Here is a 23,454-nt window from a genome sequence, read left to right on the forward strand (position 1 = left end):
TGGTGGCTCACGCCTGTAATCCCAGCACTTTGGGAGGCTGAGGTGGGTGGATCACCTGAGGTCAGGAGTTCGAGACCAGCCTGGCCAACATGGTAAAATTAGCTGGGCGTGATGGTGTGTGCCTATAATCCCAGCTACTCAGGAGGCTGAGGCAGGAGAATCACTTGAACCCTGGAGGCAGAGGTTGCAGTGAGCTGAGATTGCACCATTGCACTCCAGCTCGGGCAACAAGAGCAAAACTCCATCTTAGAAAAAAAAATGTGGAATCATCCACAGCTCCTCTTTCTCTCCTAGCTTACAAACAGCCCATCAAGAATTCTAGTTAACTCAGCTTCAGAGCATATCTAGAGTCCAGCTGTCTCACCACCCCCATTGCCACCATTTTGGTCCAGGCTACCATTGTCTGTTGCCTGGCTTGGTAGCAGAGTCCTCTCCCTGCTTTCTTCCCATACCTTGTACAATGTTGTGTTATTCTCCGTACAGCACAGAGACTGACTTTCCAAAACAAAAGTTAAATTAAAAGCCATTTGTTTGCACAAAACCCTTCAGTGGTTTCCATCTCAGTTGGAGTAAAAAGCACGCTAATGGCCTTACAGGATCTGACCCCTCTCATCTCTTCAACCTCTTCTTGGTTTTCGCTCCTCCTCATTCACCATGTTCCAGCTTCATTGGCCACTAGCTGTGCCTTCAACACCGTCAGCTTCCACCTTGGGTCTTAGCCCTTACACCATCTGCCTGGTATGCTCTTTTCCCAAATCTCCATATGGCTTATGCCCTCTCCTTCATGTTTTTGCTCAAATGTCGCTTTGTGTATGAGCTCTACTCTTTTTACCCTTTTGAAAATTACAAAATACTTGTCATATCACTCCTTATCCTTTGTCCTTTTAACAATGCCTTTTTTATTGTTTTAGGTCAAGAGTGATAAGACATTTGTACTTTACTTATCTCTTCACTAGTACATAAGCTCCACAAAACAGGCATTTTTACCTATTAATAAGTAATGCTGTCACTGTCTAGAAGAAAGCCAGGTACCAGCTATCCTTTCAGTAAATGCTTGAATAAGTGAATTCACTTGAACCTGACAATGCAAGAGAACGTTTTTCATCTGTTCCAAAGTGTTCCTTAAGATTACGAAAGTGATTTGTGCTTGTCAGGCCCTCAGTCAATAGGGAAGAGATCCAGGCTCTGTTACTGTGAGTCAGACCATGTTGTGAAACCTGTATTTCCAGGTGCCATGCCACCAACTCTGCCTTTTCTCTCACTGACCGCCTGAACCGCGTCATCTGGATGACAATGTTGTTTCTAGGAATTTGATTTTGCTCTGCTTATTATCTCCAGGAATATTTGTTTGAGTTTTAGGTTAGACTTAGGATGGGATAGAATTTCCTTCCACGTCTCTTCTGTCTGGAGCCTCTGTCCTCCTTAGATTTAAGGATTATCAAATATTTTCTTTGAAATAGTCTGTAGTAGACTTTGGTATTTCATTTAACTCACTAACCAAAGACCCAGCATAAATACAGTGTCCCTCTTTGTGTATGTGTGTGTCCTGCTGCTGTAATAGTCCCCATTACTTGAGCTGCTTTTGGCCCACCATGTATGTATACCCTTCTCTCCCAGCAAAAAACTTCCTGTGGTATTTTGTAGGACTTTAGGACCTCTGATTTCATACTGAATACTAAGTATTCAACTTTATTATGAGTTAATTTGGTTTCTTTTTGTTTTTCTTTAGAACTAAAGGTGGTCCACAAATTGCTTATGAACGCAGCTTTAGGTGGAAACTTGCTCACTTCCGTTATTTGTGCCAGGTACTACAGTGGTAAATAAATCTTATACTCACAATAATTTAGTGTTATCTTTATACAATACATATACTATAACTTAGATGATATTATGATATTGTTTTTGTTTTTAGTCTAATGCACTACCCAGTCATGTAAAGATCAATGTGTCCCGGCAGACATTGTTTGAAGATTCCTTCCAACAGGTAAGGAGGATTTTAGCAGAATAAAATATTATTTGTCTCATTGTATTCTGTACATCTAAAGAAAGTTAGGGTTTTAGAAATTTTTAAACCACCCAGAACACAGCTATAATAATAATGACTGCCACCGCCACTTACTGAGTGCCTTTTTTTTTTTTTAATAGAGATGGAATTTTGCCATGTTACCCAGGTTGGTCTCGAACTCTGGGCTCAAGTGATCCACCCACCTTGGCCTCCTAAAGTGCTGGGATTACAGGCTTGAGCCACTGCATCTGGCCTGAGTGCCCATTTTAATAATAGTTATACTAAACCCTACCATAAACTGAGTGAATATCATTTGTAAAACACCGGCATCTTACATTTCTCATTTTATTTCATTCATCCTCACAGCATCCCTTTGAGATAGCTCTTATTGTATCTCCATGTTATAGGTGAAGGTACTGAGACTGAGAGACAATCATTCTATCATGAATTTAGACGTGTATTTACTAAAATAAAGCCTAAACAGCTTTTGGAATGAGTTGATTCTTGTTTCGACACTTAATACTTGGCTAAGAATTTATTACCTCAAAGTTTTGATAATGCTTTCAAATTAAAATTAAATTGGTAGATACTGTATTCCATCTGAGTATTCCTTTAATAACTGTTTATTCTCACCTTTACGTTTCTGTTTAAATGTGATCTCAGAGAGACCTTCTCTGAGCTTACTATTTTAAGATGGCAGTCCTGCTCTTCTCCCTCACAGTCACATTCCAGCCATTTATGGTGCTTTATTCTTTTTCATAACCACCCAACATGGTGTATTTTGTCTTCCTTACTAGAATGTGACTCCATGAGAGCAGAGACTATTGGTTTACTGCTGTTCTGCCTAGTACCTAGAATAGTGCCTTTGCACATAGAGGGTATTCAATAAATATTTGATGAGCGAATAAATGAATGCAGTATTTCTACCTTTCCTGAATCATCTGCAGAATATTTAAGGATAAATAATCCAAATACTGTATTGTCAGTTTTTTTCCGATGGAGAATTTTTCATAATGAGACGTCTTGTTCCCTCTCCCTCTAGTATCACAGTGATGAACCAAATTTTGCTGTGTACTCAGGCATACAGGGACTTTTATTTATACTTTGTACAAGCCAGAATGAAGTAATGATACTCTGAGCCCCAAGAGAATTTCAAGCCATAGCTTAATTTTACTATTGGACTTTGGGCATAATACTTAAACTATTATCAAGTTGATTTTTTTCTTTTGAGTTAATAAATTCTTGGCAAACTAAGTGTAAATAATAGGTCAACCTCTGTTTGGGTTGATTTTAGTAAGTATACATCTGAATTCATAGAAGACTTTATTTTGCTTTTTACCCTGTCTTGGGAAGAATCATGGTCTATTTGATGTATAGCACTGAGCCCATGACTGCCCCAAAGGAGGCATGCTGGTGAGCTATGCTCCAACCCAGACCTGCCAGTCTTGCTCTGGTCCTGACATATGTGTGGAATGTAATGTATTTCTATCCAAAAGTAAAGCCTACTTACTAGTAACCTTGATGTAAGCTATTAAAGATTATGAAAATTCGGTATAGGTATTGTTTTTAAGTTATACTAGCCTGTGGATAAATTCATCATTGTATAAATAATTAGTCATTATAGCTGAGTTTCTTTCCTACTGAGAAATGGAATGTTCGGTATAAGCAGGATGCAGAACAAAGTCTTTTGCCTCTAAGTGCTGCTAGTCAGAAAAATTTACAAGTCACGTGTTGAAAGATTTTGGTACAGTTTGGGGAAACCAGCAGGGGAGATAATATTTTTAACTTTAAAAGCCTTTTGTGTCAAGCTCTTCCTGTCTTGCCGTTAACCCAAAATAGAACTATCATTTAATACCAGAAGGGGGAAAGAGTATAGGTGACCCTTAAACAACACAGGAGCTAGGAGTGCTGACCCCTTGCACAGTTGAAAAACCACATATAACTTGACCCAAATGGCCGGGCGCGGTGGCTCAAGCCTGTAATCCCAGCACTTTGGGAGGCCGAGACGGGCGGATCACGAGGTCAGGAGATCGAGACCATCCTGGCTAACACGGTGAAACCCCGTCTCTACTAAAAAAAATACAAAAACTAGCCAGGCAAGGTGGCGGACGCCTGTAGTCCCAGCTACTCGGGAGGCTGAGGCAGGAGAATGGCGTAAACCCGGGAGGCGGAGCTTGCAGTGAGCTGAGATCGCGCCACTGCACGCCAGCCTGGGCAACAGAGCGGGACTCCGTCTCAAAAAAAAAAAAAAAAAAATTGACCCAAAAACTGAACTACTAATACCTACCATTGACTGGAAGCGTTACCAATAACATAAAGAATCAGTTAACACATATTTTGTATGATATATGTATTATATACTGTATTCTTAAAGTAAGCTAGAGAAAAAATGTTTTTTAGAAAATCATAAGGAAGATAAAATACTTATACTATTCATTAAGTAGAAGTGGATCATCATAAAGGTCTTCATTTTCATTGTCTTCACATTGGATAGGCTGAGGAGGAGGAAGAGGGCTTGGCCTTGCTTTCTCAGGGTTGGCAGAGGCTGAAGAAAATTCAAGTATAAGTGGACCTGTGCAGTCACCATGTTGACTTAAATTCATGTTGTTTATGGGTCAACTGTATGTGAAAGTGAGTCAGGAAAAGCTTAAGAGATTGATATGTATGTCTTTATCTAGTTTGTGAAACAAACCAATTCATCTCTTCAGTTAAAAGCATTGTATAAGATAAGGAAATCTGTTATTTTGAAAATACAGTTTAAATTTAAATTGTTTTGAAAGGAATTTGTACTGCATGTGAGTATTTAATATTCATGTTTTTGTTTTTAATTAGATTATGGCATTAAAACCCTATGACTTGAGGAGGCGCTTATATGTAATATTTAGAGGAGAAGAAGGACTTGATTATGGTGGCCTAGCGAGGTAAAATAAAAAACACATATCTGCCTTGAAATAAGTGTATCTCGTATGCAGGGAAAGTATTCTTGAAAACATATGTAAATATATTGTATTAAAATTTTGAATTAACAATCCAGAATTTTTCTCAAAAATACACAAGGTAACCATTATTTTTATTACTTATCTTGGTTATCTTTCTATACATTTTCTTTACATATGTGTAAATTCATATATATGTGTATTATATATTTGCTGCTTTTTTAACAATCATACAAGTGTAGAAAATGCAGGATCTGATTTTGGTTTTTTAATGTAGTGTGGACATCTTTCTATGTTAGCATATATATATATACACACACACACACACACACACACACACACAGAGTGAGTGAGTGAATTTATTTCTTTTTTCTTCTTTTTTTTAAAAAAGTTTTTAAAGGCTGGGTGCAGTGGCTCACGCCAGTAATCCCAGCACTTTGGGAGGCCAAGGCAGGCGGATCATGAGGTCAGGAGACCGAGACCATCCTGGCTAACATAGTGAAACCCCATCTCTACTAAAAATACAAAAAATTACTCTGGAGGCTGAGGCAGGAAAATGGCGTGAACCTGGGAGGTGGAGCTTGCAGTGAACTGAGATCACGCCACTGCACTCCAGCCTGGGCAACAGAGCAAGACTCCATCTCAAAAAAAAAAAAAAGAAAGTTTTTAAAGCTTTTTGTAGAGATGAGGGTCTCATAATTTTGCCTAGGCTGTTCTCGAACTCTTGGGCTCAGGAGATTTCCCGCATCTTGGTCTCCCAAAGTACTGAGATTACAGTTGTGAGGCACAGCACTTAGTCTGAATATTTTCTTTTTTAAAAATGTCTGTGTAATATTCTGTTGTATGGGAATATCATAATTAATGGATTAGTATGCATACATTCTTATTTTTTGCTATTGTAACATCGTATGTTGGTTTTATATTTATGTTTTTAGTCTAATCTGAGTCTCTTTTGGGAATGTTTTCTACATTCACTAAATATATTGTTAACAGTAGACACTTGTGAAGCAGTATGGGTGGAAAATCCTTTTTTTTTTTTTTTTTTATTTTGTCCCTTATTTGTTCTGCCCCAGCCTAATTTGGCAACAATCTATTGTTTAGCAAAACATTTTGATTAAATCTTTCTAAAGAATTCAAACTTGCTTTTCATAAAAACAACTCCTTTTTTGAACTCATTTTAGAGGTGTACAGAATTACAAAATCACAGTTTTAACACAGCTGGCAAAAAGAGATACAGAATCAAGTACAACTGGTGGGAACAGATATGTGATAATATATGTGGAATTATCAGAGTTTTGTTTATATTAGCATATTTCCTCATTACAACATCATTAGACTTTTCCAGAAACAAAACACTGCCTATCACAATAAATGTTCATATTGCATCTATTGTGAGTTTATCTCAATTTCAGAAATGTTCAGACATAAGAAAGGTACATCTTAGAAATGAGGAAGTATGGTATGTTTACAATGTGTCTTTATTAACATTTACATTCTTGTCTGAGCCCTTATTTGCCTCAACTATTTTGGTCTAAGTTTTATATTTTGATGGTTTTAATGAATATAGCCAGTTCCTCCATAACATGATTTTTTATTCCTAAATTTTTTATTTAATTCGTGTATTGGTGGGTTAGATTCATGAAATGGTTTATTAAAGAGTTTACAGGGTTGATATATTCCTACAGTCTTTGCATAATGTTCTCTGTTGCTTTTACATATAAACAACAATTTCACTAGATATAAATTTCTCGCACACTTGTTTTTCTAATACTCAGACATTGCTTTACTGTTTTCTAGCACTGAATGTTAGTACTGTGAAGTGTGAGGCCAGCCCCTTCTAGGAACCTTATTTTTCCTCTGGGTGCCCACACAGTCCTTTTTCTTGAAGTTCAATAATTTCACTGTTGATTGTTTTGTATCTTTTTTTAGGAATGTGTTAAGATCTTCCTTAATGTCAGGGAAGTTTTCTTCTATTATGTCTTTGAATATTTTTTCTGTTCCGTTTGTTCCATTTTTCTTCAGGAACATCAGTCATGGGTATGTGGAATCTCCTTTGTCAGTCTTACATGTCTGTCATCTTTTCTCTGATCATTTTTATCTTTGTGCTTTTCCATTTTACTTTGATTTTTCTCAAGCCTATCCTCATGTCACTGTTTGCAGTACTGCCCTACGTTTTGCTGCTTCTAATGTGGTTTTTCTTCATTAGTGGTTTTACTGTTTTCTTCATTTTCTTCTTTAGGCTCTGCTAGTTCATCTGTTGTCTCATAATTTTTTCAACCTCTTGTGTCTCTTCAGTTTATTTGAGAGTATTGAGAAGAATATGTTGAAAGTTAATTCTTCTGCCTCTTGCTAGTTAGGAATTTTTCTTCCTTTTCTGCTAGCATCAGGGGAAAGTTTAGATGCCATGTTTTAGCCATTCTTCTTTTGAATTGATTCAGTTTCCTCTGGTCTGTTGTTTGCTAAAAATTATCTGAAGCATCTGGAGGATTTATTCCTAGTTTTTATATATGTGTCTAAACACACTCTCACTAGACCTGCTCCGTCCTCTTACCTGGGGCATGTCTTACTTCAGCCTCATCATAGGGGGATGTCACTTGGTTCAACTACTACTATGTTACAACTGGACTTAGTTTTAAGAATTGGTGTTTACCATTTCTAGTTGATTTTGTTTAGGGACTCCCTTCTCTACCCTTCAGGCAGTATCAGCGATTGTGTTTTAAAAGTTTTAGAAAAGCATTTATTAACAGGCTGCCAGACCAGATCTAGCCTACATAGAGGTGGCCCTCATTGTGATTTTACAGTTTTTAAATTACTTGATGACATTTGAAAATCATTAGATTATGCCTAAGAATGAAGATTTCTGACTTCTCTTTAAAACACTCGACCCACAATCCTGCCTTCTCACGTGGCGTCAGTGGGCTGAATCAGAGTCACTGTTTCCCCTGTAGGTTAGCATATGCTCTGTTTCACTGCAGTGTCCACCGCTGCCCAGTTGTCTGAGGACTACGATAATATGCCTAGAAATTCTTCTTCCTTAACACCGATAATTTAGCAGGGATGTAAGGAATGGAGGATTGTGGCTAAGCAGAGAATGTGAGAGAAGGAAGCCCCTTGTACTCACAGACCATTGTAAGCATTTGAGTTTGGAACCCTTCTTTAGAAGAAATTGCTGTTGAAAAGAATCTTTTAGAGATTGGGTTTATCTTGTAATACCTTTATCTAGTTGAAGATTTCGTATATTGGACTTTAAAATGAGTGCTAAAAGGTTAGAGATTGCTTATCATATTTAAAGATTTAACCTTTTAAATGTTAGTTTCATTTTTAATGCAGTGACAATAAAGTTAAAACTGTTCTATAGCAGCAGTGCTGTGTATCTCAGTATCACCTGCGAATGTATATTAAAACCTATTGTATATATGTCCTGGAGTGCTTGTAAGAGTTAAGAATACAAAAAATACATGGCTTTTGCCTTTGAGAAACTTACAGTCTGATGGATGGGGCAAGTCATGTGCATAAAAATGAATTAATATTGTGAGATTGTTACCACAGAGTATTCAGTGACTGATATTAATACATATACACTGGAAATTGCTTCAAAAATTGTTGAAGTGGGATTTAAGCTGAGTTGAAGTTGAGGAGACATATCCAAACAAAAGTGTGGCATACAAATAAGCATGTTATATCTGTATGAGGATCAGTGAATTTGTAGTTTGGCCATATCGAAACTAGCAGGTAACTTAAAATGGAGAGCCAGATCATAGAAGAACATGGATGGAGGGCTGAGGAATTGGGCAGTGGAGTTCTTAAAGACTATTGAGCCAGAGGTATGATGTATATATGAGTATATTTAAGATCTGTTTTTAAATTCACATATTAATGCTAAAAAATAACCTTGACTTACTTTCTTATAGAGAATGGTTTTTCTTGCTTTCACATGAAGTTTTGAACCCAATGTATTGCTTATTTGAGTATGCGGGCAAGAACAACTATTGTCTGCAGATAAATCCAGCATCAACCATTAATCCAGACCATCTTTCATACTTCTGTTTCATTGGTCGTTTTATTGCCATGGTGAGTTCTTGACTTTATTGTTTTTATTTATTTAAATTTGTTACAAATGTATTAGAGAAGTCTTTTTTTTAAAAAAAAGATAAGCATTATATTTGCTATTCACAAATTTTATTACCAATAAAGTTTCCCTGGAGAGTATAAAAATACATTTTTTGAGTACCTGTATAAAATCAAGATTATGAATATGAAGATTATGTTTATACAGCCACTTAGTCTTTAAAAGTCCTTTCATTTTTAAAATTAAAACTCATTTATAGTATGACTACTTTTATTTGTTTATTTTTAATAGAAAAAATTTTAATTCTTTTGAGACAGGATCACACTCTGTTCCCGGGCTGGAGTGCAGTGGCATGATCTCAGTGCAACCTCCCCCTTGCGGATTCAAACAATCCTCCTACCTCTGCCTCCCAAGTAGCTGAGACTACAGGCTCATGCCACCATGCCAGCTAATTTTTTTGTAGTTTTAGTGGAGATGGGGTTTCGTTATATTGCCCAGGCTGGTCTCAAACTCCTGGGCTCGAGTGATCCACCTGTCTCAGCCTCCCAAAGTGCTCAGAATACAAATGTGAGCCACCACTCCCAGCCTGCTTTTCAATACAAGGAAAATCTTAGCTATCTAATAATTGTATTTGATTGTTTTTGGAATTTTTAGAGCTTTGCAGAAGCCTTTATGGAACTATTGTCTTTTGGGAAGTGTTTGTATTTATTTATTTACCTATTTATTTGCACTTTATTACCTATTAATTCATTCAGCAAAAATTTATTGACAGCCTACTGTAATGCCAAGCACTGTTCTAGGCTCCAGAGATGAAAAGAATACACGTCCCTGTTCTCAGGGACCTAAATTCCATTAGATAGAAACAAATAATCAATAGATACATTCTGAAGGAAAGAATGTGTTGCTTTTTTTATATGGTTAAAGGAAGCCTCACTGATGGATGACACATGAACAGAAATTGAAGAAAGCTAGGGACTGAATCATGCAGATACCTTGAAGACTATTCTAAGCTTAGGGAACAGCAAGACAAAGGCTCTAATGTGGGAGTGCATTCTTGATTGAGAAAGAGACCAGTATAGTTGCAGCAGAGGATATGAGAGAGAATGTAGTAGGAGATGAGATTGAGAGATGCTGTGTTGGGACCTTTAGGAAATTCATGTAAGAGTTGAGTAGGGCAATGAGTGACATGATCTAACTAACATGATCTGACTTAAATTTTATTAAGCTTGCTTTACCGGCATGTAGAAGACAGACTATAATTGGGGGCATAGGAAAACATGGATAAAAACAGGAAAATCATTTGTAACAATCCAGGTGAAAGATAATAGTGGCTTGGACTTGTGTCTTCTAGCAGTGGAGGAAGTGAGAAGTGGTTTGGATTCTGGGTATATTGCAAAGTTAGAACTAACAGTTTTCTGACAGATTAGATGCAGGGTGTGAGAGAGAGTCAAGTATGGCAACAATACTTATGGCCAGGTTGTCTGGTTGCAAATTTTGGGGGTGGGAGAAATCAAGAATATTTAGGTTTGGCTTGTTAAGTTTGAAGTAGACATCCAAATGGAGATGTAAAAGAGATAGTTGGAGGTATAAGTCTGGCAATGAAAGGATATTTAATTTGGAGATAGGCATTTGGGAATTCTTGGCACACAGAGAGTATTAAAAGGCAATATGATTGTTTACAGAGTGAGTGTGGATGAAGAAGTTGTTCAAGGACAATTATAAGTCAGGGAGATAAGTAACCAGCAAAAGTTCTGAGGTAGTAGAATCAAATAGGAGTGGTCCCCAAAGGACAAGGGAAGAAGGAAGTGTGTTTCAAGAAGGAAGACATGATCAGCCCTGTCGTATGTTACTGATAGGCTGAGCAAGATGAAGCCTGCGATTTGACCATTGTATCTGCAAAGGTGAAGATTATTCATGAGTGGTAGGGTGGAAAGACTGATGAGAGTAAAATCAAGAGAGAATGGAGGGAGAGTGGATACAGCAAATATAAACAAGGAATCGTAGGGAATTGGTCACTAACTAGAAATGCTTATGGAGTCGAAATGGGAGGAGAATAAAACATTTGTATTGCTGATAGTGATGACTAAATATTTTAGTCTGTTTTGTGTTGCTGTAAAAGAATACCAGAGGGTGGATAATTTATAAAGAAAAGGCGTTTGTTTGACTGTGCAGGCTGTACAAGAAGCGTGTTGCCAGCATCTGCTTCTGGTGAGGGCCTCAGGCTGCTTCCACTCATGGCAGAAGGAGAGGCAGCGTGTATGAAAGTCACATGATGAGAGAGGAAGCAAGGGTGGGGAGGAAGTGCCACACTCTTGTTAACAACCAGCTCTGTAGGGAACTAATAGAGTGAGAACTCACCAGGGCATTAATCTCTTCATTGCAAGTCAAATTTCTTTGTTTTTCTGGTTTAATTTTAGAATCGGGGGGTACATGTGCAGGTTTGTTAAAAAGTTATATTGTATGATGCTGAGGTTTGGGGTGTGATTGAACCCATCATGCTCAGGTAGTGAGCATAGTACCCAATAGGTAGTTTTTCAACCCTTGCCTTCCTCCCTCTCTCCCTCCCATAGTAATCCCCAGGTGTCTAGTTTTCCCATCTTTATGTCCATGTGTGCCCAGTGCTGAGCTCCCACCTGTATGTAAGAACATGTAGTATTCGGTAGTTGGCTTGAGAAAATGGCCTCCATCTGCATCTGTGTTATTGCAAAGGATATGATTTCATTCTCTGTATGGCTGAATAGTATTCCATGGTGCTTATGTACCACATCTTCTTTATTCAGTCCACCACTGATGGGCACCTGGATTTATTCTGTCTTTGCTATTGTGAGTAGCGCTGTGGCAAATGTACAGTGCATGCGTCCTTTGGTAGCACAATTTATTTTCCTCTGGATATCTATACCCAGTAACTGTATTGCTGATTCTTATGGTGGTTCAACTCTTAGTTCATTGAGAAATTTCCAACCTGCTTTTCAAAGTGGCTGAACTAATTTACATTCTGAACAAAGTATATGTCTCTTCTTTTTCTGCAGCCTTGCCAACATCTATTATTTTTTAATGTTTTAACAAAAGCCATTCTGACTGGTATGATGGTATGAGATGGTGTCTCATTGTGGTTTCGATTTGCATTTCTCTGATGATTAGTGATGTTGAGCATTTTTTCATGTATTTGTTGGCTGCTTATATGTCTTTTATTTTATTTTTTTGAGACAGAGTCTTACTCTGTCACCCAGGCTGGAATGCAGTGGCATTATCCCAGCTCACTGCAACCTCTGCCTTCTGGGTTCAAGCAATTCTCCTGCCTCAACCTCCTGAGTAGCCGGGGCCACAGGCGTGCACCACCAAACTCAGCTAATTTTTGTATTTTTAATAGAGATGGGGTTTCACCATGTTGACTGGGCCAGTCTCAAACCCCTAACCTCAGGTGATCTACCCACCTCAGCCTCCCAAAGTGCTGGGATTACAGGTGTGAGCCACCACACCCAGCAGCTGCTTATATATCTTCTTTTGAGAAGTGTCTGTTTATGCTTGCCCACTTTTTAATGGGGTTCTTTTTTCTTGTTGATTTGCTTACGTTCTTTATGAATTCTGGATATTAGACCTTTGTTGGATCCATAGTTTATGAATATTTTCTCCCATTCTGTAGGTTAGTTTACTCCCTCTCTTGCTGTGCAGAAGCTCTTTAGTTTAACTATGTCCTATTTATCAATTTTTGTTTTTGTTGCAATTCTTTTGAGGACTTAGAAGATTTTTTCTCAAGGCTAATATCAAGAGGGCATTTCCTAGGTTTTCTTCTAGGATTTTAATAGTTTTAGGTCTTACATTTAAGTATTTAGTCCATCTTGAGTTAATTTTTGTGTATGATGAGAGGTAGCACTCTGGTTTCATTCTTCTGTATGAAGAAGCCAGCTGGGGGATCACATTTCAACATGAGATTTGGAGGAGAGAAACATCTAAACCATACTACCAAGTTAGAGGATAAAGAATTTGATAAAGTCAGAATATAAGGAATATGAGAGCAATGGACTTGAGTTGGAGAGAGGAAGAGATTTATTTAGCACACATACTAGTTGATAGAAAGATTATCTGTAATAAGATTATATGCATTCAGATGCTAGTAGTGAGCAGATACAGTAGAACACACAAAAGTTCTCTTGTGGTTGCTTCTGTTTCCTCTGTGAAATAGGAAGTAAGATCATCAACTCAGAATAAGGAGCAGGGAGAAGTAAGTATTTGAGGAAAGAGGGGTAGGAATGAAATAGTCATCTAGGAAAGTGGGAGAGTGAATGCAGTGGGAAATGTGATTACCAGGAAACAAACCAGTGATGAAATATGACTGTTGGTCATGGAGGAGTCAGCTTGGTTGTTTATGCATTTCTAGCATGTTCCATTGCCTAGGTACAGACATTGAGTAACCTGAGAGTTGAATTTAGCTGCGCTTGGGATTTTGCTAGAATACACTGGCGGAGGTAGGGTTTGAAGGGAGTTATTTTATTTTATTATTTGAGACAGAGTCTTGCTCTGTCACCTAGGCTGGAGTGCAGTGGTGTGATCTTGGCTCTCTGCAACTTCCACCTCCCAGGTTCAAGCAATTCTCCTGCCTCATTCCCCTGAGTAGCTGGGATTACAGGTGCGTGCCACCATGCCCAGCTGATTTTTTGTATTTTTAGTAAGGACAGGGTTTCACTGTGTTAGCCAGGATGGTCTTGATCTCCTGACCTCATGATCCACCTGCCTCAGCCTCCCAAAGTGCTGGGATTACAAGTGTGAGCCACCGCGCCCCACCTTGAAGGTAGTTATTTTAATGATTGACTATGGAATCTAAACTGAGTAAGGGAAGACATAACTTCATGAGGGGGCTAAGGTAGTATTGATAGCTTCAGTGGATTTTTTTAGTTCCCTCACATTGCTGGGAGTCTGGGGCTTCCTGGGTTGGCTGTTCTGAATAGGAGCAAAGGCACAGTGAGGTTAGTCCTAAAAGCCTCACATGCAGCAGTGAGAGTAAGAAAGGAACGGGGGAGCTGCCTTTTCAGGTGCACAGAGCCCTTTTCTATTTCGTTATCCAATTAGGTTAATTCAATTTATAAAACATTTAGGAAGATTGAGGCAGGGTATGGTAACAGAAGTCTTGTATCATCCTATACAGTTTTTGATACATGTTATATAGCTGTATGTATAAAATAGATTTTGTTTTAACTTTGTTTTTCATACCTAGCATTTTATATAATATTTTAGTTTTCATGATTTATGCCATTCACTTACTGAATGCTTTGTTTACTTGTAAAGTCTCATGATTTTTCTGTTATCATTGTTCTCTAAGAAATTGTTATTTTGCAAATTTTAAATAAAATTTTTCATTTTTCTTTGCAGGCACTATTTCATGGAAAGTTTATCGATACTGGTTTCTCTTTACCATTCTACAAGCGTATGTTAAGTAAAAAACTTACTATTAAGGATTTGGAATCTATTGATACTGAATTTTATAACTCCCTTATCTGGATAAGGTTTGAAGATTTTGTTTTGCAATAAGTCATTTTTTTGAAACTCATTTTGTTTCATTTTGTTAATTGGTGTATATATATTTATTTCACCCAGAGATAACAACATTGAAGAATGTGGCTTAGAAATGTACTTTTCTGTTGACATGGAGATTTTGGGAAAAGTTACTTCACATGACCTGAAATTGGGAGGTTCCAATATTCTGGTGACTGAGGAGAACAAAGATGAATATATTGGGTAAGGCGATATACCTTATTAAGCTTAATTTCTAGAACACTTCAGAACTAAATCCTTTCTCTGTACCCTTAATTTCATCCCCTTTTCATGCCTTTGGGAAGTTCTTCTCACCAGTACCAGTGCTCTTGAAAAAAGAGAATGTATGTTGCTTCATTTTCCCACTGCCATTTGCTGTAACCATTCTACCATTTCCCTTTCCATGTCATTTTCCCTTTTTTAACTTAGGTTTTTAAATAGTGCTCACCATAGCCTCTTTCTTGAAACTCAGTGTTTTCTTGAATTCCATGATCCTATGTCATACTGATTTTCCTTACATTCTCTTGTTTTAAAATTTTTTTTTTCAGAGAGGGTTTCACTCTGTCGCTCAGGCTGTAGTAGTGGCATGGTTGACCATTGAGCTCAAGCTATTCTCCTGCCTTAGTCTCCTGAGTAGCTGGTACTGCAGGCTTATACTACTATTCCCAGCTAATTTAAAACAATGGTTTTTTTGTTTTTGTTTTTGTTTTTGTTTTTGTTTTTTTTGTAAAGACAGGGTCTCACTGTATTGCCCAGGCTGGTCTCAAACTCTTGGCCTCAAGTCATCCTCCTTCCTCAGCCTCCCAAAATGCTGGGATTACAGGCATGAGTCACCACTCCTGGTCACTTGCACTTTTTTAATGACGGTTCTCTAAATCTCCAATTTCCTAAATGTAGGCATTTTTCCAAGATTTTATTTCAACCTGCTTATCTAAATATTCTGCTAACATAGCTTCAATTTTCTGTTTAAAGTTATATCTGAACTTTAGAAATAACTTCCATTTGCCAGCCAGGTAAATCCAGACATTTTCAGGAAAGAACCAGGCAGTAAACTTGTTAGGCTTACAGGCCACATTTCTTATTGCAACTACTCACCTCTGTGGTATAGTGTAAAGGTAACCATAGACAGTGTATAAATAGATGTGTGGCTGTGTTCCAGTAAAACACTTGTAGACACTGAAATTTGATTTTGTATGATTTTCATATCCCAAAATACTTTTAATATTTTTCAGTCATTTTTTTAAAATGTAAAAACTATTCTTAGCTCAAATGCTGGGGACAAAAAAACCAGATGATTAGGCCCACGGGCCGTAATTTGCCAACACGTGAACTACAGATGACCCATCTTAAAATGTCATAGGTCTAAAATCAAACTTTTCATTTTTCCTAGATATTTTCTCCTACTGATGTCTTCTATGAATAGTACTACCATTTTCACCCTCTTAGATGCTAGCTGTCATCTCTGTCTCTTTCAGATTTTTTGTTTTTTATATTTGTTTTGAAAATGGGATTGGATTATACACATTACTCTGTATCTTACTTTTTTGTCTTAAGGACAGTACAGTTAAATCTAGCTCATTTTTTAATAGCTAGGTAAACTGGGGTGGTTTTTTTCCTATATTTTTCAGCTATTCCTGTCAATAGAGATCATTTAGGTTGTGTCCAGTTTGGGCCACTGCAAACAAGACAGCAGAAAACTTCCTTAAGCATGAATCCATACATCCTGCTACTTGTTTTGTGGGCTAGATTTTTAAAAAGTGAAGTTACTTGGTCAAAAAGTATTTAATAGATATTGCTATGTGGCTTTTGTAAAATGTCACAGCCATTCTTTTTTCCCTTCTTGTAAATTGCTATGGCCTTTCAAATTTACATCCTTGGTGTTTCTGCTTACCAACTTCAATGTACCCTTCTTAGCTTGACATTCTTGGCCTCTTCTTTTTCTGCTAAACCAGTCATCTCTGAGTGAGAGAAATTAGCAATAGCTGATTTTCTTCTTTTGTACTTTTGTACTCTGTTAGATATTTTTGTTTTGCTTTGTTCTGCAGCGTGCATTTATTACACTAGTTGGAAAAAAACAGTAACACTAGATTTTGAGGAAAATATATTCAGAAAGATCATGCATAAGGCACTGGACTTTTTTTTTTATTTGTTAAGCCTGAGCCTTCCACAAAGTCCAACAAAAATAAGTACCACAACCTGAGTGGTTAAAAAAATGCTGTCAGTGGTTTCAAATATCAAAAGCAGTCTAAATAAAATCTTACCATGTAAGATTTATATTCACTTTCTGTAAAGTTAAGCACTGTTTCAAAACATTTTACCACTGTAATACTATTCATAGCTAATCATGAATGCAGCAATTTTTGGAGGATTTTGTTTCAGTTTCAAATAATAACAGACTTTAGTCTTATTTTTTAATCCTGCTTTTGAGAATTATATGATAACACTCTTGTTTAGTTGTGATACCTTATTTTTAGTGCACAAAATAGGCCATCAGTGAAGCTATAAGTAAATGAATGGTAGAAATATATATGAAGTACCACTGGAATCTAAAGTAGGAAGAGAGGTATTGTTTCTACTGGGAGGAGTCAGGAAAGTACTTCATAAGACATTATGTATTAGGTTACATCTTAAAAGATGCATGAGAGGCTGGTGGCTCCTGCCTGTAATACCAGCACTTTGGGAGGCTGAGGTGGGCGGATCACTTGAGCCCAGGAGTTCAAGACCAGCCTGAGAAACGTGGCGAAACCTCATCTCTACAAAAATAAATAAATAAATAAAATGTTAAGAATAATTAGCTGGGCATGGTGGCATGTGCTTGTAGTCCCAGGCACTAGGGAGGCTGAGGTGGGACTATCACCTGAGCCCAGGGAGGTCAAGGCCGCAGTGAACCAGGCAACAGACTGAGACCTTATGTTAAAAGAAAAAAAAAAAAAAGATACATGAAAGCTTGCCTGATAGAGGGAGATTTTGGGACAGGGAAAACAGCAAGAGCAGAATTGACGTATTAAGGGGATAAGTTGATGGTGAGAATTAGTGGCTATAGTGAAGCCTACAATGATAGCCAGGTTTAAAATTACCTTGGTTTAAAATTTGGTTGAATAGAAGGTGAGCAAGTGAAAACACTGAGTGTGGTGTACTCTTATAATGAGTGTGGTGGTAAAGAGAGGACAGAGAGTAATTTAAAAGAGACACTGGGTTAAAGGAAGGGTTTTTGGAAAAGAATAGTCTGAACACGTTTGTGGACAAATGGGAAGAAAAGTTGGAGTTGGAGTTGAGGATACGGGACAAAGAGGGTTTAGGAATTGAAGAAAAGTTTTAGAGGCAGCCTTAGAAAAGCATAAGGCCAGCTTCCTCTAGAAAACAAAAAGAACAGTTAGAAATGAGAGGAGTGGGAACAGCTTGGCTTTCTTTTCATCTGCTAGAATCTGTGGCTTCTCTGTATGAGGTAGTGTATGCTGCTTCTCTAGGTAGTTCTTTCCAGATCCACCTCCTTTTGGAATCTCCTTTTATTACAGATTTTGTGTCACTGACACATTTTCTTCCTTATTTCATTTCTATCATACTTCCGTGCTCTTATAGCTGCTTTATATGTGTCTCTTCAGAATGTTTTGTTTTCATCTTGAGTTCTTCTATTCTAGTTAGGAAATCTTCATGTTTTCCAATAAACCAGCAAGTAAAGAACCTGTTCTCCAGCCTTAAGCCCTCTCAGACGATAAGCCCTCACCAGTCCATGGCCTGTGGACATATGGTCATTACATACTACTGAGACAATCCCTTGCCTCCCTGGTGTGGAAGGCTTTGAGTCAGAGTCCTCAGGTCTGTCATGGCAATGCTTGGTGTAAGGACAGCCTGTTAAATGACTAGCTATTCCTTTCCCGGTGAGCACATGATGTTTGGATGTATTTGTCTAGATATAAACAGGAAATAATTAGTGCTAGAATTTGGCTATCTTACTAAATAGTGAGGAACCTCCTATTTATTTTCTTTCTTTTTTCTGTTTTTTCTTTCCTATTTATCTTAAAAGCATCCTTTTTAATAGTTGCCAATGTGCTAGAACTGATTTCCTCGAATGTGTTAACTCTAAAATTATGTGCATACATACATATACACACACATCACATTTATATGTGTATATATATATGTGGCATATTTAGAAAAAGAGAAAGAACTATAGAAGTTCTTGGTGTTTTTAAGTATTTTACTTCACATATAAATTACCTATTTTTAAATACCATCTTTATTTTCAGTTTAATGACAGAATGGCGTTTTTCTCGAGGAGTACAAGAACAGACCAAAGCTTTCCTTGATGGTTTTAATGAAGTTGTTCCTCTTCAGTGGCTACAGTACTTCGATGAAAAAGAATTAGAGGTTAGGCCCTTTTATTTTGCTATTGTAGGGAATGTTAGTGGGGGGAGGGACTAATTTTGTGCTTTTACAGAACAGTGTTCACACATTTTAAAATCCTGTAGCACAATCTTGAATCCTCTCATTTGTCCTGATGTCAAGGTGGTATTTATTCTAGCATTGGGTGAGAGTCTTAGTTATGTTCTCTGAACTATATAATGCCATGAGCACAAAATCATCAATCAGTGTCAGTTGTTAGGGGTCTTGAAGAGTTATTGGAACATTATTAATAATTCTGAAATTTCAGTTTAGTAGTGAGTTGCTTCAAAGATCAGAGTTTTAAGTCATGAGTTGTTAGTGGTCTTAACTACATTTAGACTTGGTAGAAGTATATCAGGTGTGCGATAAAATATATCTTAAAATATACCATCTTAACTATTTCTAAGTGTTCAGTAATGTTAAATATATTCACATTGTGCATCCAATCGCCAGAATTTTTTCCTCTTGCAAAACCGAAACTCTATATCCATTAGACAAGTTCCCCTTTCCCCAGCCCCTGGCAACTACCCTTCTACTTTGTTTCTGTGAGTTTGACTACTGTTGATACCTCCTATGAGTGAAATCATACAGTATTTTACTTTCCGTGAGTGGGTTATTTCACTCAGCCTAATATCCTCAAGGTTCATTTGTCCTGTAGCATGTGTCAGAATTTTCTTCCTTTTTTAGACCGAATAATACTCCATTATAGGTATGTACACTACCACATGGTATTATCCGTTCGTCCCTCAAGGGACCTTTCTGTGGCTTCCATCTTTTGGCTGTTGTGAATAGTGCTGCTGTGAACACAGGTGTACACATATCTCTCTGAGATCCTGTTTCTTTTGGATATGTACCCAGGAGTAGTGTTGTTGGATCATATGGTAAACCTCTGTTTCATTTTTTGAGGAACTACCATACTGTTTTCTAGATCAGTTGCATCATTTTACATTCCTGTTAAACATGTAGAAAGATTCCTGTTTCTCTACATCTTTCCCAACACTTATTTTCTGTTTCTTTCTTTCTTTTTTTTTTTTTTTTTGCTTGTTTTTTTAATAGTATCCACCCTAATGGGTGGGAGGGGATATCTCATTGTGGTTTTGATTTGCATTTCCCTAATGATTAATTATCAAGAATTTTCTAAGTCTTATTTGCCCATATGAAGTTAGGACATAGGCTGGGCATTTGAATAGTTCTTGGCATTTCCTCTCTGCCTGCTTTGGGTGTGCTATTTTAACTGTAGCCATATTGGGCCTTTTATTAAGAAACTTGGTTCTTTCATGTAATCAAACATACATATGAAAAACAGTACTTTAAATTTCATACAGTAATATTCCTATGTAGGAATTAAGCCTTCTAGCAACTCTGGAAGTACAGTCATCCCTAGGTATCTGTGGGGGATTGGTTCTGTAGGGCACCTGTGGACACCACAATCCATGGATACTCAAGTCCTTACGGTTACAGTATATAATAGTATAGTATTTGCATATAACCTACACACTTCTCCCTTATACTTTAAATCATCTCTAGATTCCTTATAAATACCTAATGCAATGCAAATGTTATGGTAAATAGTTATTATACTATATTTTTAATTTTTTTATTTTTTTAATTGTTGTATTATTCTTTTTCTCAAATATTTTCAATCCACCATTGGTTGAATCTGCCGATACAAAAGCTGTGGATATGGAAAGGCGATATATATGAAAACCAGGACTCTGAGCCTGGCTGACATAGACCGTCACTAATCCTGGTTAACATCTTTCTTAACAGTTTGCTTACACAAATTAACAGAAACATATTAGAAGATTAGCATGGAAGACATTTTTAGAGTAGTATTTATTAATCTTTTTAAAAACCACAGACTTCATTTTTAATCTGAAGACAGACATCTTGCATCCTCTAAATTCATACACCTAAATACTCCATACCTCCAATTAAGAATGCCTATTTTAGAGGTGCACTCAAAGAGGGATGTTATAGTGGGAGCCTTGTATTGAAGTGGAGATGAAATTAAAACAGGAGATCAAGAAGCATAAGAATAGGAACATGTAGTTTATGTACCCTTGGCAGGGTGTATAATGTTCTCACATACTGCCCTGTGTGTCGGAAGGCCATATGATACTTTTCTTTTACATATAAGGTAACTGAAGCCCTTTATGATTATTTGCCTTGACCTAATCAATTAAAAGTACAATTAAGAGGGCTAATCAATTAAGAGTGCAGAGCTGTGTGAGAAAATAGATTTTGTCTTGTTTTGCTTTGTCTTAAGTTTTACTCCTAGTCTGTTGTTCTTCCGTCTGCTGCCATTCATTGGCTCTCTTATCACAGTAACGGTTATTCATACTATTATTCACAATAATGGCTATGCATAATCACACCCCCTTTTATAGGTTAATATCTGTTTAATGCTTAAGAAGATATAGTAGTCATTCTTTATGAAAACCGCTACCACACTAGGAATAGAAGGCAACTTTCTTAGTTTGATAAAGGGAATCATCATCAACAACAAAAAACCTTAGCATTATTCTAAATGGTAATATTTTGAAAGTTTCCCATTGAGTTTTGGAAAAAGGCAAAGATGTCTACTCTTACCACTTCTATTCAATATTTTACCAAATACCCTAGCCAGTGGCAAAAGCAGAAATAAGAAGCATAAAGATGGGAAATAAGTAAAACTGCCTATATTCACAGATGAAAACATGATTTTCAGCTTAGATTAGAAAATCCTAGGTAACCCACCAAAAAACTACTAGAAATAAGGTGAATTTAATAAGGCATGGGTACAATTTTAATACTTTAAAAATCAATTGTATTTTTATGTATTAGCAACAGACACTTAAAATTAAGATTTTAGTTTCATTTGTGAAAGCATCAAAAAATGAGCAAATTTAATCAAAAACACACAAGACCTCTATACCAAAAACTCAAAACTGCTCAGAAAAATTAAGGAAGACCTAAATAAATGAAGAGATATACCATGTTATATTGTTAAACTGTCAGTTCTCTCCAAATTGATTTAGAGATTCAACATCTCAGCAGAATTTTTTTATAGAAAGTGATAGGCTGATTTCAAAATTAGAAGGAAATACAGAGGCCCTAGAAGAGCAGAGCCAATTTTGAGAAAGGACAGACTTGGAGGATTTACATCACCTGATTTTAAGACTTATTTCTAATAGTAAATAAGATAATGTGGTATTTGTGAAAGAATAGACAAATTGGTGGAACACTAGAAAGTCTGGAAGTAGACCCTATATTGTCAACTGATTTTCAGCAAAAGTGCTAAGATATTTCAATGTGGAAAGGGAATATCTTTTCAACAAATGATGTTGAATCAACTGAATGTCCATATGGAAGAAAATTAACTATGAACCTACTTCAGTCCATATTTAAAATTAACTTTGACCTTACCTCTGCCCATAAAATTATTCATGCTTACAATTAAAGAGAATTATAAGTCTGAATGTGAAAGTGAAAAAGAAAACATGAGAGAAATCTTGATGCAGGCAGAAGTTTTTTAGAACACAAAAAGTAATAACCATGAAAGAAAAATATGGATAAATTGGATTTCTTCAAAACTAAAAACTGCTCTTGAAAAGATACCATTAAATGAAAAAGTAACCTACACACTGGGAGAAACTGTTGAGACAAAGATCTTATATCTGGAATATATTAACAAAAAACTCATGGAACTCAATAAAAAGACAAGAAAACATTTTTAAATAGACAAAGGCTCACTTCACAATAGGAGATACACAGATGGCAAGTAAATACATGGAAAAATGCTTATTAGTAATTGGGGAAATGCAAATCAAAACACCACTTTGAGATAGTGTTGGTAGTTTCTTCTAATGTTAAATGTACATCTACCTTATGGCCTACCAGTTCTACTGTTAGGTGTTTATTAAAATGAAATGAAATATCTATCTAAACAAAGACTTGTACATAAATGTTAATCACTTTATTCATCAATGCTAAAAATTGAAAGTAACCTAAATGAATTAACAAGTGAATGGATAAGCAAATTGTTGTATATTCATATAATGGAATACTACTCAGTGATAGAAAATATGAACTACAGCATGGATGAATCTCAAAAACATGTTGAGTGGGAAAAACAAAAGAGGATGTGTGTATATGTGTATGCACTATATATGACACAAATATGGATGTATGCATATACATGACATTCTTAAAAGGACAAATATAATCTGTGGTGAAATCACTGATCACCTGAAACTACAGGTGAGGATATGGTTTTGATTACAAAAAGGGATGTGATGGAAATATTCTATATCTTGATTGTCATGGTGGTTACACAGGTGTATACATCGTTGAAAATCTTCTAACTATATACCTAAGTTCGTGCATTTTATTCTATGTAAATTATAGCTCAAAGTTGACTTATGAAAAAAACTAAGAGATAAGTATTACATATTTTACTATGCCTAAAATAATGTTCATTTCATATACAAGTTGAGGTTGTTTGAAAATTTCACATATGTAGAATATTCCTAGAGAAGCTGGATAAATTA

General features: G+C 36.6%; 1 protein-coding gene across 1 annotated transcript in view; it reads left to right on the forward strand.

The window, feature by feature from the left end:
• The window catches only part of WWP1 (WW domain containing E3 ubiquitin protein ligase 1), a 104,681-nt gene that overhangs the window by 67,861 nt on the left and 13,366 nt on the right, over positions 1-23,454 (forward strand). Inside the window, 7 exon segments of the mRNA XM_011968056.1 lie at positions 1,730-1,805; positions 1,913-1,984; positions 4,838-4,926; positions 8,853-9,012; positions 14,378-14,511; positions 14,603-14,743; positions 18,787-18,907. Of these exon segments, the coding sequence (XP_011823446.1) occupies positions 1,730-1,805; positions 1,913-1,984; positions 4,838-4,926; positions 8,853-9,012; positions 14,378-14,511; positions 14,603-14,743; positions 18,787-18,907 (793 nt within the window).

This window comes from Mandrillus leucophaeus, unplaced genomic scaffold (genome assembly GCF_000951045.1).
Source record: "Mandrillus leucophaeus isolate KB7577 unplaced genomic scaffold, Mleu.le_1.0 Scaffold826, whole genome shotgun sequence".
Lineage (NCBI taxonomy): Eukaryota > Metazoa > Chordata > Mammalia > Primates > Cercopithecidae > Mandrillus > Mandrillus leucophaeus.